At 41.2% G+C, this 18,946-nt stretch overlaps 1 protein-coding gene across 2 annotated transcripts in view; it reads right to left on the bottom strand.

Annotated features, from left to right (window-relative positions):
• cenpi (centromere protein I) overlaps positions 1-11,230 on the bottom strand; it is a 28,195-nt gene extending 16,965 nt beyond the window's left edge. For both annotated transcript variants that reach the window (XM_023989819.2, XM_023989820.2), the window contains exons 1-9: positions 10,966-11,230; positions 10,156-10,293; positions 9,923-10,041; positions 9,653-9,760; positions 9,482-9,530; positions 9,337-9,383; positions 8,946-9,035; positions 8,613-8,744; positions 8,215-8,352 (exon numbers count right to left, since the gene is read on the bottom strand). In XM_023989819.2, the coding sequence (XP_023845587.1) occupies positions 8,215-8,352; positions 8,613-8,744; positions 8,946-9,035; positions 9,337-9,383; positions 9,482-9,530; positions 9,653-9,760; positions 9,923-10,041; positions 10,156-10,293; positions 10,966-11,134 (990 nt within the window). In that variant the 5' untranslated portion in view covers positions 11,135-11,230. The remainder of the gene's footprint in view (positions 1-8,214; positions 8,353-8,612; positions 8,745-8,945; positions 9,036-9,336; positions 9,384-9,481; positions 9,531-9,652; positions 9,761-9,922; positions 10,042-10,155; positions 10,294-10,965) is intronic.
• Between the last annotated feature and the right edge of the window lie 7,716 nt (positions 11,231-18,946).

Genomic DNA, 18,946 nt, shown 5'->3' with positions numbered 1-18,946 from the left:
ACGATACAAGTCAGAAACTGTCAAAATTGACTACAAATTGTAAATAGAAWAATTTTGGTCATAAAGTCAGTCTTGTCTAAAGCCGAGTTTGGAACATCCGTGCATCACAATGTGTACATGAAGGTTGGGTTTTGATTTGACAATGTACATGCGGCTACTAACATGGGGTGAACAGCTGCGGTGATTGCTCACTTTCCAAAGTAAGAACCTTATACCAACGGTCAAGCATGGTGTTGGTAGTGTGATGGTTTGGGGATGTTTTGCTGCATCAGGACCTGGATGACTTGCCTTAACACAAGGAACCATGAATTCTGCTCTGTATCAGAATTCTACAGGAGAATGTCAGGCCATCCGTCTGTGTGCTGAAGCGCAGCTGGGTCATGCAGCAAGACACTTGTCAAAAAACACAAATCAAGTCTAAAAAGCAACACATTTGAAGTTTTGGAATGGCCTAGCAAATGTCCAGACCTAATCTCAATTGAGATGTGGCAGGACTTGAAACGAACAGTTCATGCTTGAAAACCCACAAATGTCGCTGAGTTATAGCAGTTCTGCATGGAAGTGGGACAAAATTCCTCCACAGCGATGTGAGAGACTGATCAACAACTACAGGAAGCGTTTGCTTGGAGTCATTGCAGCTTAAGGTGGTACAACCAGTTATTGCGTGTAAGGGGGCAATTACTTTTCTCACAGAGGGACATTGGGTGTTGCATAACTTTGTTTATGAAATATGTAATTGTTGTGTTATTTGTTCACTCATGGTTTTGGTTGAAGATCTGATAATTCAGTATAAAAAAATACACAAAAGCAAAGAAAATTAGAAAATGGCCAAATAATTTTTCACAGCAGTGTATCTGTTTCGATCAGGTCAATGTATCTGACAAGCAAACAGTATTTGCGAGCGGCCATTTTGTAATTGTCAACACTTTATAACTTTTTCAATGTGGCTCCATGTGATACATCTTTGTTGGCCAGTTAATTAATAACTCGTCGGGACAAACAAACCCTGATAAAGTCTGTAAACAGAGCAATGACAAATTTAGAAAACAAAACGACATGGACAGAGCTCATGAATCTGTTTATGGCTCTGGATAATAACAAACAAATTTCACTGACAACGCTAGCCGTCATATTGAGTGGGAGACAAGGTTGAGCTGAGCCCTTGTTCAGTTCTAATACAACCAAAACTGTGCTGGTGACATAGCTCCCCCATGTGGCCCTAAAAAGACATTACAAGTGAAATGGGCAGTGCTGGACACCTTCAATAATTGATTTTTACAACTAAGAAAAGCAGTAGGGTGGGGCGATATTACTATAGCATCGTCTATCAGCAATGATTGACAGCCATTGCAAATGGTGACGACATTGTGATGTGACAGATGATGGTTTAGCATATTTAAACTTGACTGGAGCTCTGTAGATGTTATATACAGAGCACAAGAAGGGAATGTAGGCTAGACAGAGCAGAGAATTCCACCAAAGCAGAGCAAAATGTCCAGTCAGAATATTCTTTCTCGCGCTCTCTCTGTCAGATGTGTGGGCCTTATAGCCTAAACCTATTCAAAAGTGTATATACAGTGCCTTCAGAAAGTATTCATACCCCTTGACTTTTTGCACATTTTGTTGTTACAAAATAGTATTAAAATGTATTTAATTGTCATGTTTTGACAACAATCTACACAAAATACTCTAATGTCGAAGTTGAAAAGCATTCAACCCCGATTCAATACATGTTAGTCTCTAAGAGCTTTACAAACCTGGATTGTGCAACATTTTCCCATTAATCTTTTCAAAACTCTCCACTAGTTAGTTGTTGATCATTGCTAGACAGCCATTTTCAAGTCTTGTCATAGATTTTCAAGCCAATTTAAGTCAAAACTGTAAGTAGGCCATTAAGGAACATTCAATGTCATCTTGTAAGTAACTCCAGTATAGAATTGGCCTTGCGTTTTAGGTTACTGACCCGCTGAAAGGTGAATTTGTCTCCCAGTCTCTTGGGGAAAAAAAGACAACCAGGTTTTCCTCTAGGTCTTTGCCGGTGCTTAGCTCTATTCCTTTTCTTTTTATCCTAAAAAACTACCATGCCAATGACAAACATACCAATAACATGATGCAGCCACCACCATGCTTGAAAATATGAAGAGTGGTACTCAGTGATGTGTTGGATTTGCTACAAACACAACACTTTGCATTCAGAACAAAAAGTTAATTGCTTTGCAAMATTTTTTTCAGTATTACTTTAGAGCCTTGTTGCAAACAGGATGCATGTTTTGGAATATTTGTATTCTGTACAGGCTTCCTTCTTTTCACTCTGTCATTTAGGTTAGTATTGTGGAGTAACTACAATGTTGTTGATCCATCCTCCATTTTCTCCTATCACAGCCATAAAACTAACTGGTTTAAAAATCTCCATTGGCCTCATGGTGAAATCCTTGAGCGGTTTCCTTCCTCTCTTTCAACGGAGTTAGGAAGGACACCTGCATCTTTGTAGTGACTGGGTGTATTGGTACACCATCTAATTAATAACTTCACAATGCTCAAAAGGATATTCAATATATGCTTTTTTTTGTTTGTTTTACCCATCTACCAATAGGTGCCCTTCTTTGCAAGGCATTGGAAAACACCCCTGGTCTTTGTCATTGAATCTGTGCTTGCACAGAGTTAGTCCCTGCAATTTGTTAAGCAAATGTTTACTCCTGAAGTTATTTAGGCTTGTCATAACAAAGGGGTTGAATAGTTATTGACTCAAGACATTTCTGCTTTTCATTTTTTATACATTTGTAAAAAATATCTACAAACAGAATTCCACTTTGATATTATCGCATAGTGTGTGTAGATCAGTTACAAATTCAGGCTGTAAGAACAAAAGATGGAAAAAGTCAAGGGGTGTGAATACTTTCTGAAGGCACTGTATATAAACGGACACTCCTTAACTATCTTGTGACTAACTCTTTAATTCGGTATGAATATGACTTTGGGCTACTGGTAGGCTACGCTTTCATCATTTTACGCCTGCATGGCTTTCTCCTGATGAAACAAATCTATCTAACGGAGTTCCATCTCAAAAAGTTGTTTGAATAGCCTAAAAGCCTATGGTAGCCAGGGGACTAATAATGAGAGAGTACAAACCACATCAAAAGCCGTAAAAAAAAAAAAAAGTAATACGTTTAATCAAGTTTAAGCTTATTAAGAAATAAATGATCCGTGCAGGGCGTAAAAATCACTCCATGCGAGGTTGAAAACCAAATGGCCAATTTCCTACTAGGCCTATCATAAAAGCTTCAAGACAAGTTAAAGTTTTATCAAATAACCTAAGGCATCGTAAAGTTGCCCCTTTCATAAAGAACAAGAACGAGTCGGAGTCTACAGGCCTAGGCTATTCTCTATCACAGCTTTATGAGAGCCCAAACATACAATATTAAGAGAGGAGGATGAGGCAAATAAAGCAATTATTATCCAGTTCTGAAGACGGTACATTTTGTTTCTATCCAGCCCATGATTTATAACCTAACTCACTACGGCAAGACAGCCCCGTTCATCATCAGTTGACTGTCACTTTGCTCCGTCATGTGCAAGCCATGCAGACACACACAAACCTGTTCCACACACAAACCTGTTTTCAAGCGCCACCAGAAAGGAATACATACATATAAAAATGTGTGTGTGTATACATATAAAAATGTGTGTGTATATATATATATATATACAGTGGGGAGAACAAGTATTTGATACACTGCCGATTTTGCAGGTTTTCCTACTTACAAAGCATGTAGAGGTCTGTCATTTTTATCATAGGCACACTTCAACTGTGAGAGACGAAATCTAAAACAAAAATCCAGAAAATCACATTGTATGATTTTTAAGTAATTAATTTGCATTTTATTACATGACATAAGTATTTGATCACCTACCAACCAGTAAAGAATTCCGGCTCTCACAGACCTGTTAGTTTTCTTTTAAGAAGCCCTCCTGTTCTCCACTCTTACCTGTATTAACTGCACCTGTTTGAACTCGTTACCTGTATAAAAGACACCTGTCCACACACTCAATCAAACAGACTCCAACCTCTCCACAATGGCCAAGACCAGAGAGCTGTGTAAGGACATCAGGGATAAAATTGTAGACCTGCACAAGGCTGGGATGGGCTACAGGACAATAGGCAAGCAGCTTGGTGACAAGGCAACAACTGTTGGCGCAATTATTAGAAAATGGAAGAAGTTCAAGATGACGGTCAATCACCCCTGTCTGGAGCTCCATGCAGATCTCACCTCGTGGGCATCAATGATCATGAGGAAGGTGAGGGATCAGCCCAGAACTACACAGCAGGACCTGGTCAATGACCTGAAGAGAGCTGGACCACAGTCTCAAAGAAAACCATAGTAACACACTACGCCATCATGGATTAAAATCCTGCAGCGCATGCAAGGTCCCCCTGCTCAAGCCAGCGCATGTCCAGGCCCGTCTGAAGTTTGCCAATGACCATCTGGATGATCCAGAGAGGAATAGGAGAAGGTCGTGTGTCTGATGAGACAAAAATAGAGCTTTTTGGTCTAAACTCCACTCGCCGTGTTTGGAGAAGAAGGATGATGAGTAAACCCCAAGAACCCATCCCAACCGTGACGCATGAGAAATGTTGGGGACTTTCTGCAAATGCAGAGTCAGACGGAATGCACCGTATTGAGGAGATGGGAGGCATGGAGCTAGGGGCTCCATGTATCCAAGATCTTGGCCAACAACCTCCTTCCCTCAGTAAGAGCATTGAAGATAGGTCTGCTGGTGCTGTCTTCCAGCATGACAACGAAACGAACAAACAGCCAGGCAACTAAGGAGTGGCTCCTAAGAAGCATCTCAAGTCCTGGAGTTGTCTAGCCAGTCTCCAGACCTGAACCCAATAGAAAATTTTGGAGGAGCTGAAAGTCCGTATTGCCCAGCGACAGCGCCCGAAACCTGAAGGATCTGGATAGTAGTCTGTATGGAGGATGGGCCAAAATCCCTGCTGCAGTGTGTGCAAACATTGTCAAGAACTACAGGAAACGTATGAGCTCTGTAATTGCAACAAAAGGTTTCTGTAACCAAATATAAGTTCTGCTTTTCTGATGTATCAAATACTATATGTCATGCAATAAAATGCAAATTAATTATTTAAAAATCACACAATGTGATTTCTGGATTTTTGTTTAGATTCCGTCTCTCACAGTTGAAGTGAATTTACCTATGATAAAAAATTACAGACCTCTACATGCTTTTAAGTTAGGAAAACTGCAAAATCGGCAGTGTATCAATATGTTCTCCCCCTTATATATATATAGAGCACTCAGCCTCTGTCCAAGGTTCAACAACATTATATTTTGTCCAGTTGTAGCATGCAATTTCGCACTATAGCTAGGCCTGGAATTGCCAGGGACTCACGATACAATATTATGACGATACTTGATGCCGATTCGCATGTACAGTAATCCCTCGTTTATCGCGGGTTACGTTCCGAAAATGACCCGCGATAAAGTGAAATCCGCGAAATAGAATAACTTTTTTTTTTTTTACAATTAGCAATATTACATGTATACAAATACAGTGACTCACGTGTAAGCCGTTTCGTCGACATTATGGGTTTAGGAGATGTTCAGAAATTACAAGATAATTTGGCCAACTTAACCTTTCACGAGCCTCTACCCGCGATCCGGGAGCACCCCCCACACCCCCACACACTAATTAGCATAGCTAGCATAGCTTCACAAGTAGATAGTAGCAATCTAAATATTAAAATCACAAGTCCAAGACAACCAGATAAAGAAACAATCTTGTGAATAAAGCCACCATTTCAGATTTTTAAATGTGTTACAGGAAGACAAAATATGTAAATCTATTAACTAAACACGTTAGCAAAATACACCACTATTCTAACTCATCAGTTTCTTACTCCTTCAGTGCTATCACCAATTCGCTCAACTAAGATATTGATATCCACTAACCAAGAAAAAAACCTCTTCAATGACAGTCTGAATAACATATTCATGGTATAGGATAGTTTTTGTTAGAAAAAAGTGCATATTTCAGGTAGAAATCACAGTTTACAATTGCCTACCGCACCATCAAAAATCGACTTAGAATTACTAGCGCAAGACAACTGTTTATGACCAATTTACTCATCATAAAACATTTCATATAAAATAGACCAAGCATAGCAATGGAAAGACCCAGTTCTTGTGATTCAGACACATATTTCAGATTTTCTAAGCGTTTTTCAGCGAAAACACAATAAATCGATAAGTTAGCATACCACATGTGCAAAAGTTACCAGAGGCATCGATTCCAGCCAAAGAGCGCTATAAACGTAATCACCGCCAAAATATATTAATTTTTCACCTAACCTTCTCAGAATTCTTCCGATGACACTGCTGTAACATCATTTTACAATATACATATACAGTTTGTTCGAAAAGGTGCATATTTAGCCATACAAAACCGTGGTACACAATAAAAATACTAGGAAATCAAGCCTCAATATGTCTGACGTCATCTATCAGAGTGATCTAGTTTAATTGAAAGCTAATCATATACTTGACTAAAAATACAGGTGGACAGCAATCGAAAGACAAATTAGTTCTTAATGCAACCGCTGATTACATTTTTAAAATTATCCTTACTTTTCAATACAGGGTTGGCCAAGTGAAGCTATACCAAACAAAATGGCGAAATATGCGTTTAAAATATTTCGACAGAAACACGATTTATCATTTTAAATATTGCTTACTTTGAGCTGTTCTTCCATCAGATTCTTGTGGCAATGTATCCTTTCTCATGTTATAAAACGTCTTTTGGTCGATAGATGTCCTCTGTCCTTCGAAATGTCCACCACCAAGACCACCACCAACGACGCTGAACTACAGTGTCCAAACTTTCAGAGTGCAACGACAAATAAATTCCTCAGAATCGCACTAAACGGATATAAATTGCTATAAAACGTTTCAAATTCACTACATTATGATGTTTTTAACAACTATAACGACTGAAAACATGACCGGAAAATATTGCTGGTTAGAAAACGATTTGGAACGAGGCAGGTCGATGGCCTTCACGCTTGAGGCGCACGTTGAAAGGGGGTCTCTGTACATTTTGTCATTATACATGGCTGTGAACGTTCCCATCGTATTTCATTAAAACGTTATGACGACAGACCCCCAGAGAAGACGAGGCAGTGTCGTTTCTTCATAGCATCACTGTGGCCTTATAAACACGACCCCAGATCAGAGGTAAAAATTCTGAAATCGAACCCTGTCATGAAAAGTGCTGTAGAAATTTTCTGTACCTACTACAGAACAAATTCAACTTCTATAGAAACTAGAAGTGTTTTCAATCCAATAAAACCAATAATATGCATATGTACGATCAAGAATTTAGCACGAGGCAGTTTAATTTGGAGACACAAATATGCTAATGCATGAAACACACCCCCTATAGTTCGCAAGAAGTTAATGTAAATTTGCCAAGCTGTTTTATGTACGACAATAACTGCACGAGACGACAAAATGATAGCACAATTCGTAGCATGTTTTGATACAAGAAGCGGAGTGAGTTTTTAGCGAACAGAATGCAGAGCACAATGCACCAAAAAAAAAAAAAAAAATGCATTATGAAAATCCGCGAAATAGCGAATCCGCGATAAGTGAACCGCGAAGTGGCGAGGGATCACTGTACTGCGATTTTCCCGATTCAATACTGCGATTTGATGTTCCAAACATATTGCTCACTATACAAAGAGACAAGAGAGAGCATGAGAAAATGAGTTGAGTGTTGAAAACATGTTGGCTCACTATTTAAAAAGGGGGAGAACAGGCAATAGGATGAAAAATACTGGAGTTTAGGCGCAGGTACAGCCAACTAGTGCTAGCTTGCGCTACCTATAACAAAGTATTTTGGGAGGGGTTGGCCAAAAGGGGGGAGATACCATTGCATATTACAATGTTTTATGAGTACATAATCACGATTGGGAAAAAAATTGACATCGCCCAACCTTAGAACACAGTATATCCATCCTGCTTAAATCCTCATCTTCCATCTGTCTCAAAACAAGGTACCGCAAGGCCATACCATTGTGTGAATAATCAGGATTATGTGAGTGAGTGAGAGATAAAAAGATGGAAAGAGATCAAAGAGCGAGAGACAGAACGAGATAGTGAGAAAGCGAGACAGAGATAGAAAGAGAGAGAGAGTTACCTCTATGCAGTGGAGGTTGTCCAGCAGCTGTGGAAAGGAGTGGAGCTGCTCCAGGGAGAAGACCTTCCTGCTTCGGCTGGAGGAGGAGTTGCTCTGGATAGACGAGCTCAACGATGGTAACTCCAGGTGATTCAATTTCTGATAGGAATGTCAGTATATTGTAAGTATATTGTAAACAGTTCATTAGATTATGACAGTGCCACAAAGTGTCTATATCCAGATAGATCCAAAAAGCAAGGAGGTCAGTTGACTCAATGAGTCTCATGGTCTATGGAGGACAAAATGTCCTGACCCCTAAAAAAATGTGTGCTATACATTAGCAATAAGACCCTTTATAAAGACGGTGTTTAAGGTCATCTGTCTCCTTGTCAATGGTGTGCCATAGCTCATGGCCTTACCCTCTTTCTGGAGTTGGTCTTGTCTTTGAGCCTGAGGGTCAGGCTGATGTCAGAGGACACCTGGACCTTGTTCCTCTTCTGGACAGCACTGAGCGCCACCTTCCACGTGGAATTGTGGTTCTTAAACCCACTCTGAACGACAGCCGAAAAGATACATGTTGACATTACGGATGTTTGTCAGGGTTTCAATGAAGAGAATTGGATTGGAATTTCAGTTCACTTCCAGATCGGATATGGATGAAATCGATCCCAAACCTGGTGAACAACAAGGTGAACAACAAAGTGTGGTTTGTGCAATGGAAAGAGGTCACTAGGTGTGATCCGTGTACTAACCCTCATTCGTGATGGAAGAGCAAGCGTCACCAACTCGGGGTAAAACACTTTGTACAATGACAGCAAGTGCAACAGGAACGGCTGCCTGCCCTGGGGAGACAGAAGATGAGAGGAAATGAATGAAACTCAGTGCAACATGCTCACAGCGTGGACTCCGCTCTCAGGTTGATGGATGTAGCAATCATTTACAAAGTGCAACTACAGATAAATGGTACAGAGGATTAACTATTTATGGGAATTATGTAGAGAGCTACAAACAGTATGCAAGTATTTTCTCCTCCTGCCATTTATCACAACTATTTCATAACAGTAATACAATTGTTAGATGTCTCCCATGCATTCACTTGACAACACCTTAAAAAAGAACATAAAAAAACATTCTTTGTTTTACCATTTTTGTTTGGAGGTCCAACAGTTTTCTTACTCTGAATGGCCGAACTATGACAGAAAGAAAATAAAAAATGAAGCGATGTTGTGCTGCAGGAACAATTTGGACCTTATGGTAATGGTTCATTGAGTAACAAGAAGTCACTTACCACTTTCTCTCCTTGTCAAAAGGTAAAGCAAATGGCAGATGTAAGGAGACTGAAACACAACAACTCAATCATGAGTTTAAATAGCAATGCAATCTAATGCCAAAGTAAAAACTCAAGACATTCATTGATATCATCAGAGCGTGGGGGGGGGGATACGACTCCTGCACATACCAAATACTCTTCAGTCACAAAGCTGAAGATGAAGCCATAGATGGCTCGAAGATGGTCCTTGGAGTCGATCATGTCGAAAACAGTCAGCACCCACCGAAGGAAAAGAACCTGGAACACACCCCATAACACCAGTTTCAAGCACGTATAGGGAAAGAGTACACAGAGCAATTCTGATGAAACTAGTACTATAATGTTACGTTACGTCTTCAGTGTCAACCTTTAAATCTGTGAGTGTGACTTATAGACCTTTGAGACAGAGGAGCTCTTTACCTGTGTGCTGATTGCTATCTTGCCGACACATAACCACGACACTGCTCGAACAACAGCCTCCTGTGGCACCACGGTTGCGGGGATTAGAAACTTCAGGACCCGAACACACGTCACACCTCCTGTTCAGGGAAGAGAAAGCGCTGAAATGTTAAGTATGGTCAAATTAATTCAGCATAGTGTAAATCTATATTTCATGTCAGTCTGTAGTTGCAGTGGCTGCGGGTTGTTCGTACCCATACGTAAGCTCATAGCGTAGTCCAACATGACAGAGATGGCCTCAGGAGGGAATCCTCGACTGAGCCCCACTCTCTCCACCAGCACCAGGTTCCTCTCCAGTACATCGTTCCCAACGCATGGGGTACCTGCCTCCACTAGGAAACAAACAACTCATGTGAAGTCACGGACATTCTGTGACTGGATGCGCTTTAGTTACTGTAGCTAGGTATTTAGCTATTGAATTCCAATGTACTTATTAATAACAAACAATGTTAGTAGGTAACATCCAGCTGTAACATTTCCAATCACATGATTGTATTTATTTTGTACGTTACATGTAACGTTAGCTAGATATCCTCTTATTGTTTATGTGTGATTAACCTTAGCATGAAATAAATATCTGTTGAATAATAAATTAAGTTATATGCAATTGTTGTACTTCGTAACTAAATGATGACTTGCAAATTGTGCATACTACATACCTTGCTTTCCTTGTTCAGTCTAACCATACCCCACCCACACTTGTTATGCATTAGCTAACTAACGTCAGCAAAATAAGTTACAGTAAAAGGTAACTTTGGAACACAACATAGGCAGTCTCTGTAATGGTTGTTTCTATGTTGTGTCCAAAATAAGTAAAAGGGTGTTTCCAAAACTAAACTGGGCGGGGTCTGGTAAGATCACATAGCAATAAGCTGGGCTGCCATACGGTCAAATAGCTATTTCACTTTGGTTAAAAGGTAGCTACAACATTAACGTTAGCTACGCTTGCCTTCTGCAAGCAATATTATACTAGCAGGCTAGCAAAAGTTAGCTTATCTTGCTACCTTCTGAGAAGTACTTCAGCGCAAGTACAAATGGATCCCCGGTCTGGTTCTTTCTTCTTTCCTTCTCTGCCACTCGCAAACTTCTGTTAGAAGTTCGGCTTGAAACTGACAACTGGCTTTCAAAAGAAGAGTCCAAATCTGTCCTCGTCAAGTTGGAAGCTTTTGCCATTGCTAGCTACATAGTTAAAAATGCACGTATTATCTTTTCCCCATGCACGAAGTCATCCAAACAAAACTCAAATCTTGCGCGCGACCGTTTGTTGTACGCAGGCGCACTAACTACTTCCGAAAATGTCTTGCGCATTAGTATAGTGGGAATAGTGGTCCAACGTTTCTTCGATGAGGTTTAACGGCGGTTGGCATCTAATCTATGTTGCATTACCGCCACCTACTAGACTGGAGTACAACTCACTTATACTTTGCTTAAACATTTTTTTTAAATACTATTCCATCTAACACTACACTCACAAAACAAATAAAATAATTATTATAAAAAATAACACCACCCTACTCCACTATTTAACTATATTTAATCCTACCTCAGGCCAACAAGCTGAAAGGATGGGACACCACCACTTAACACACTACTGATGTCAAGTCACACCCACATACCTCTATGCAGCTGCCACCACAACCTCCATTTCTGCAAGACAGTTGATAACCATTGCTATAAACGCTAAAAATCCAATCTTACTGAAACATAAATCACTTGTTGGCCTATCCCTCAGTACTGGTACAGATCTACTACACACACAACTCCTCTCAGGATCCCACCCCCTTTACCCATCTTCCTGTACTTTCTTCACTGCCTCAGCATATGCCGACTTCTGCACTACTCTAACCCTGGAAACTTCAACCTGCCTCTCTCCCACAGGACATTTCTGATCCCCAGCCCCATGGGCACCCCTACAATTAACACATACCACTACTTTCCCCAATGCTACACATTCCTTTGTCTCATGCCCTTCTGCACACTTCTCACACCTAGGAACCTCCCTCCTACACACTGCTGCCACATGCCCATAAGCTTGACACCTGTAACAACGTAATGTATTCGGCAAAAGACTTTGTCGGGAAAAGACTCAACATCAAAACTCAAAAGAACAGACAATGACTCTTCTGTTTCACCACTCACGCCACCCTGTCTGTGTCGCACCAAACGACGAGCATCACAAACACAGAGAATCTTACCCTTCAGTTGGTCAACTTTTACATTTACTGCTACCCCAGTAATCACTCCTTTCAATGGCGCCCTTTCCTTTAAAGCCTTCTCCCTCTGACCGGCAGAAACACCAACAATTATCACAAGACCACTTCTGGTCACCCTCACCGTTTCCACAGTATGTAATCCAATGCACTCTCAGCAGGACTACATAAACTGATCTTCTTCTTCTTCAGGTAGGTTTAATGGCGTTTGGCATCCAATATTTTGCATTACCGATCCCCCAACTGAACTATAGTATATAGATCCAATACACTTTGTGATAAAAAAAAATGGGAAAGGGGAACTGGGAATTTTTAATATTTTTAATATATACATATACTTGAATTACCCTACCAACGAACCCTATACTCATTATAACCGATCACCTTATTCCACTACTTTAACCCGATCTGATCCTACCCCAGGCCAACACCTGAGAGGACGGGACTCTACCACTCAACACATGCTATAACTCTTCTGAAGTCAAATATCGTACCCCCAAGCACTTCTCTGCAGCTGCCACCACAACATCTATTTTCTGTGATTTACTTTCCATTTCAGCGGTGCAGTTGATAACCATTGCTTTGAACGTTAAGAAGCCAACCTTACTGAAGCATATACAGTGCATTCGGAAAGTATTCAGACCCCTTGACTTTTTCCACATTTTGTTACGTTACAGCCTTATTCTAAAATTGATTAAATAAAAACATTTCCTCATCAATCTACACACAATACCCCATTATGACAAAGCAAAAACAGGTGGAAAAAAACAAAACAAAAATATCTTATTTACATAAGTATTCATACCCTTTGCTATGAGACTTGAAATTGAGCTCAGGTGCATCTTGTTTCCATTGATCATCTTTGAGATGTTTCTACAACTTGATTGGAGTCCACCTGTGGTAAATTCAATTGATTGGACATGATTTGGAAAGGGGCACACCTGTCTATATAAGGGCCCACAGTTGACAGTGCATGTCAGAGGAAAAACCAAAACATGAGGTCGAAGGAATTGTCCATAGAACTCCGAGACAGGATTTTGTCGAGGCACAGATCTGGGGAAGGGTACCAAAACATTTCTGCAGCATCGAAGGTCCCCAAGAACACAGTGGCCCCCATCATTCTTAAATGGAAGAAGTTTGGAACCACCAAGACTCTTCCTAGAGCTGGCCGCCCGGCCAAACTGAGCAATTGGTGAAGGGCCTTGGTCAGGGAGTTGACCAAGAACCCAATGGTCACTCTGACAGAGTCCCAGAGTTCCTATGTGGAGATGGGAGAACCTTCCAGAAGGACAACTATCTCTGCAGCACTCCACCAATCAGGCCAGAAGGAAGCAACTTCTCGGTAAAAGGCACGTGACAGCCCGCTTGGAGTTTGCCAAAAGGCAACTAAAGGACTCTCAGACTATGAGAAAAAGATTCTCTGGTCTGATGAAACCAAGATTGAACTCTTTGGCAGGAATGCCAAGAGTCACATCTGGATGAAACCTGGCGCCACCCGTGCGGTGAAGCATGGTGGTGGCAGCATCATTCTGTGGAGATGTTTTTCAGCGGCAGGGACTGGGAGACTAGTAAGGATCGAGGGAAAGATGATCAGAGAAAAGTACAGAGAGATCCTTGATGAAAGCCTGCTCCAATGTGCTCAGGACATCAGACTGGGGCGAAGGTTCACCTTCCAACAGGCCAACAACCTTAAGCACACAGCCAAGACAATGCAGGACAAGTCTTTAAATGTCCTTGAGTGGCCCATCCAAAGCTCAAACTTGAACCCGATCGAACATCTCTGGAGATACCTGAAAATAGCTGTGCAGCGACACTCCCCATCCAACCTGACAGAGCTGGAGAGGATCTGCAGAGAAGAATTGGGGAATGCCCCAAATACACGTGTGCCAAGCTTGTAGCGTCATACCCAAGAAGACTCGAGGCTGTAATCACTGCCAAAGGTGCTTTAACAAAGCACTGAGTAAAGTGTCTGAATACTTTTGTAAATGTGATGTTTCAGTTTATTTTTAATACATTTGCAAAGATGTCTTAAAACCTGTTTTTGCTTCGTCATTATGGGGTATTGTGTGTAGATTGATGAGGGGGAAAATACAATTTAATATAGTTTAGAATAAGGCTGTAACGTAGCAAAATGTGGAAAAAGTCCAGGGGTCTGAATACTTTCCCGAATGCATTGTATCACTCATTGGCCTATCCCTCTGTGCTGGAACAGATCTACTATTCACAGGGATCCTCTCAGAATCCTTCACCCTTGACTCATCCTCCTCTACTTTCTTCACTGCCTCAGCATACCACACCTTCTGCTCTAATCGGACTCTAGCCACCTCAAACTGCCTCTCTTTCATCGGACACTTCCGATCCCCAGCAACACGTGCACCCCTACAGTTGACACAAACAACATTATCCACGAAAACTACACAATCCTCTATCCCAGCCCTCCTGCACACTTTCCACATCTTGGAATCTCCCTCCTACACACTTATGCGACATGAACATAAACGTTGCACCAGAAATAATGCAGTGGATTCATCACAAAAGCTCTAACAAGATAACTGATATATCCTAACATGACCTTGTCAGGTAAAGACTCCGACTCAAAACTCAGAAGGACTGATAGTGACTCCTATGTTTCACTAGCCCTTACACAGCCTAGAGGTGTGTTATGGGTCATTGTCCTGTTGAAAACAAATGATAGTCTCACTAAGCACAAACCAGGTGGGATGCCGTATCGCTGCAGAATGCTGTGGTAGCCATGCTGGTTAAGTGTGCCTTGAATTCTAAATAAATCACTGACAGTGTCACCAGCAAAGCACCCCCACACCATCACACCACCTCCTTCATGCTTCACGGTGGAAACCACACATGCGGAGATCATCCGTTCACCTACTCTGCATCTCACAAAGACCCGTTCTAATCAACATTCTAATCAACTGAGAGAGACTTTGTCATTTCTTCAGACAATAATCTTTATTTAATATCGATTAATAATTGCAATAATGAAGCTGGTCAATCCAACAGTCTGAAGTGTGATAACAAGAGCTCAACAAGCAGAACTGAGCCACAGTACTTTATAGTTAAGACACATCCTCCTGAAGACGTGACAAACAACAGATGTCTGGAATAAGTCAAAAGGTTAGGATTTATATGTGAGAAAGGAGTATCCCCCAGCCAGATAACATTTACTGTGAAGACTGTTCCAATTGTATAGAGCCCCGAAGACAAGGTTCCTCCCATCAGTCGTCCACACCAGAGACATCTCCTCCCTGGTATCTCACCGTATACAAATACCAACTCATTCTATGGAATGCAGACTGTAGGTTGTCACCAAGCCATCATAAATCCATTGCTAGCGCCAAGCCCCAGAGGCCCAACTCAGCTCCACAGACACAGATGAGTGAGTGCACATCAAATCTTATTTGATGCATAAACAGTATTAAAACATAATATTGTAATTTTTCTACCATAGCTGTCATCAAGGCAAATTGTGAAGAATCTCAAATATAAAATATATGTTGATTTGTTTAACACTTTTTTGGTTACTACTTGATTCCATATGTGTTATTTCATCATTTTGATGTCTTCACTATTATTCTGCAATGTAGAATTTTTTTTTTTAAATAAAGAAAAACCCTGGAATGAGTAGGTGTGTCCAAACTTTTGACTGCTACTGTATGTAAACAAGGTATCTGTTTTTTATTTTTAATATATTTGCAGAAATGTCTAAAAACTAGTTTTTGCTTTGTCATTGTGGGGCATTATTTGTAGATTGATGAGGACATTTTTTATTTAATCAATTTCTCCCCCTTAGTCATAATCACCATCGCTGTAACTTTAAAAAATGTAGAAAATGTCAAGGGGTCTGAATACTTTCCGAATGCACTGTATACAAAGAAATGTCAATAGAAAAACAGGTGAAACCAAATAAAATGCAGCTAGTTTGCTGTTTTTCTAGCTCCAGGGTTTGACGTGACTGTGTTAACCGTAGTTGGCTAGCTAACAAGCAAGGGATAAGAGCGTTGCCAGCCAGCATTGCAACCTAACATTTAATACGAACGACTGGGACATAGAATAAAGCCGTAACGACTGGGTCGCATCTCTGGCAGCCTAACCGATAGAATGAACGGTCAGCCGGCTTGGCTAGCAACCATAGATGCGTCGGGACTAGCCTATATTTTTGTTGAGGGATGAAATAGTAGCCTATGAATAGATTTATCAAAATAAAGTTTTTTATTTAATTGGCAACTCGTTGTAGAAAAAGAGTTGTACACTCGAGGTTGTGCAAAACTAAAAAAGTAGTTTAGCTCGCCCTCTCATGTACAATTGCTTTACTAAATTGTAGCCTAGTGAGGTTTTGTATACTGCAGTCTTGCTGCTCTCTCAGTGTTGTGTGTTCTCACCCTTTAGTATAAGCAGAACCCAGAGATGTTCAAACAGACGGCCAGACTCTGGTCTCACGTGTACGCCGGCGCCCCCTCCTCCAGTCCAGAGTACACCCGCAAAATAGACAAACTCTGTGCCATGGGCTTTGACAAAGTGAGTGGGCCCCACGTGACAAGCTCTAATGCTGTCTCAGCGCTCAATACCTTCATAACTCATTTACATTTTATTATGGTTCACCAATGGATCTGTTTTGTGTTTGAATACTGTAGCATAGTTATGACTGTGTTATAAACTTCCTTCTCTACTGTTTGTCCCGTCTCCACAGAATGCAGTAATAATGGCGTTGTCGTCAAACTCCTGGACGTGGCGACTGCGACATAGCTACTGCTCAGTAACTGAGTCTCAACGGCACTCTGGTCCCAAACCACCCATCACACCACCTCACCTGGCCCCGATCTGACTCCTCTATACACACCCTCTCCTTCAGTCTCCCTCCATCTGAAGCCCTCCTCTGTTCCTCTGACCCCTCACCTCCACACCTGTTGAATACCCCCTCTCAACCTCCTGGCACTTCTCCCCTTAGTCATAATCACCATCGTCTCTGCTCTGTACCACGCTCCAGCTTTCCTGCCATCTTCACATTGRCACTATACCCTTCCATTTCACATACCTCAATCTAATGACTTGAACCAAGTGCCCTTCCTCTGTGCGCATGCTGGACCCCATTCACACGCTGGCTTTGTCCAAACATTCTCCACTGGCATCCTATTTAACTGTACAATCATTTAAAATCAGCTATGACCTTGAAGAAAGTGAGGAAGCAATGTTAGATTGTTTGAACAGAGCCATTTTCTTCACCCGACCCTTTTGGCACTTGCTAGGAAACATTACTGATGTTTCTTTGCAGTAGCCACATCCATATCATGCCCATCATGTCACCTGTCTTAACAGTTTTACCTTCCCAAACCCCCCTCCCCAGCCCACTCCATCAGCAGGTAGCCCCACTCCCCTCATGATTCATAATTACTCTTTCCTCCCCCTTTTTATTTGGTTCTGGCCTCCTACAGGAAGACATTTGGAATCCCATTTTTTGAAAGAAAGAAAACAAAAAGCGTAAAACGCTCATCTCATCGTTTACCGATAACGTTACTCAAGCAAATTGGGATTGGAAGTTAAAAATGTAAAAGTTTGAAACATATGGCATCCACTGAACTACGCCAACAGAGAATTTTGGGGGGGAAATAATTCATCTGTAAATAAAGCTATTAAAGTCTGTGTAAATTAATCCAAAAGCCAAACCACTTCAACTGTGTGTGTGTGTGTGTGTGTGTGTGTGTGTGTGTGTGTGTGTGTGTGTGTGTGTGTGTGTGTGTGTGTGTGTGTGTGTGTGTGTGTGTGTGTGTTGTGTGTTGGTGTGTGTGTGTGTGTGTGTAAGAATCTGGGGTAAGAAGCTACTTTTATGATGCTAGGGAAACAAAGTCCAGTGGGAATTATATACTTGTGCGTATGCAGGTAACCATGCTGCATACATATGCATATTTATTTAAGAAATCATTCCTTTCAATGGTGTCCTGTTCCTAAGAGCAAAGAAGGAAACAGATCTTGACCCAAGTTGTGTGACACGGAGCACCTGCTCCCTCTGGTCAGAAGAAACACAAACAAATATCACAAGTCCACTACAGGTTACCTTCACTGATTCAATTGCACCCAACTCCTTTCCCAACCGCCCTTAAACCACAAATGGATCCACATAAAAGGCAAGGATCCACTTTCTCCAAAAATGTCACTCCTACTGGACCAAACTTATCTTTATCATAACCATGTCCATCAATGCAAGGCTCGGGCTCTGAGCTCCTCACAACACCTTCTACCCCTTCCATTTCACCTCCAGAACTTGAACTGGTGTCCGGCTCACTCTGTTTGAACTTGACACCAATCTTCCTCGACATACCCCCTCCCTTGTTATTGCGAGCTTCAACAGATTCAAATCCCTTAGTCTTTTCAACCTCCTCTCTCTTTCCCTAAAACTCACCTCACATAGCCTATTACCCGACTCCTGAAAATATTGATCTTTTCTAAGCCAAAATCTCTTTTTAGCCTCCTCGAGAGACACGCTAAGCCCTATACTTCCTCCACTTCAAACTCAACTCATCTGCCAGTTCGCTTTCCTTCCTACATGCATAAACTGATGATGTGAAGGTAATGATTTATATACATAATTGTGTGTAGTAGGCTCATTCACTTCAAGGATCCAAGTTCAGGTACTCTAAATTTGCAATAAACGGAATGCAAATCCAAGCGTTCATTCTTCTTTTTACACACTTTATGTTTGGAATGTTTTGTAAACAACTGCTGACTTGAACTGAATTAAAATGATACACAATGAACACACAGC

This window comes from Salvelinus sp. IW2-2015, linkage group LG6.2 (assembly GCF_002910315.2).
Source record: "Salvelinus sp. IW2-2015 linkage group LG6.2, ASM291031v2, whole genome shotgun sequence".
Classification (NCBI taxonomy): Eukaryota; Metazoa; Chordata; class Actinopteri; order Salmoniformes; family Salmonidae; genus Salvelinus; species Salvelinus sp. IW2-2015.
This window is presented reverse-complemented; position numbering and strand designations above follow the sequence as displayed.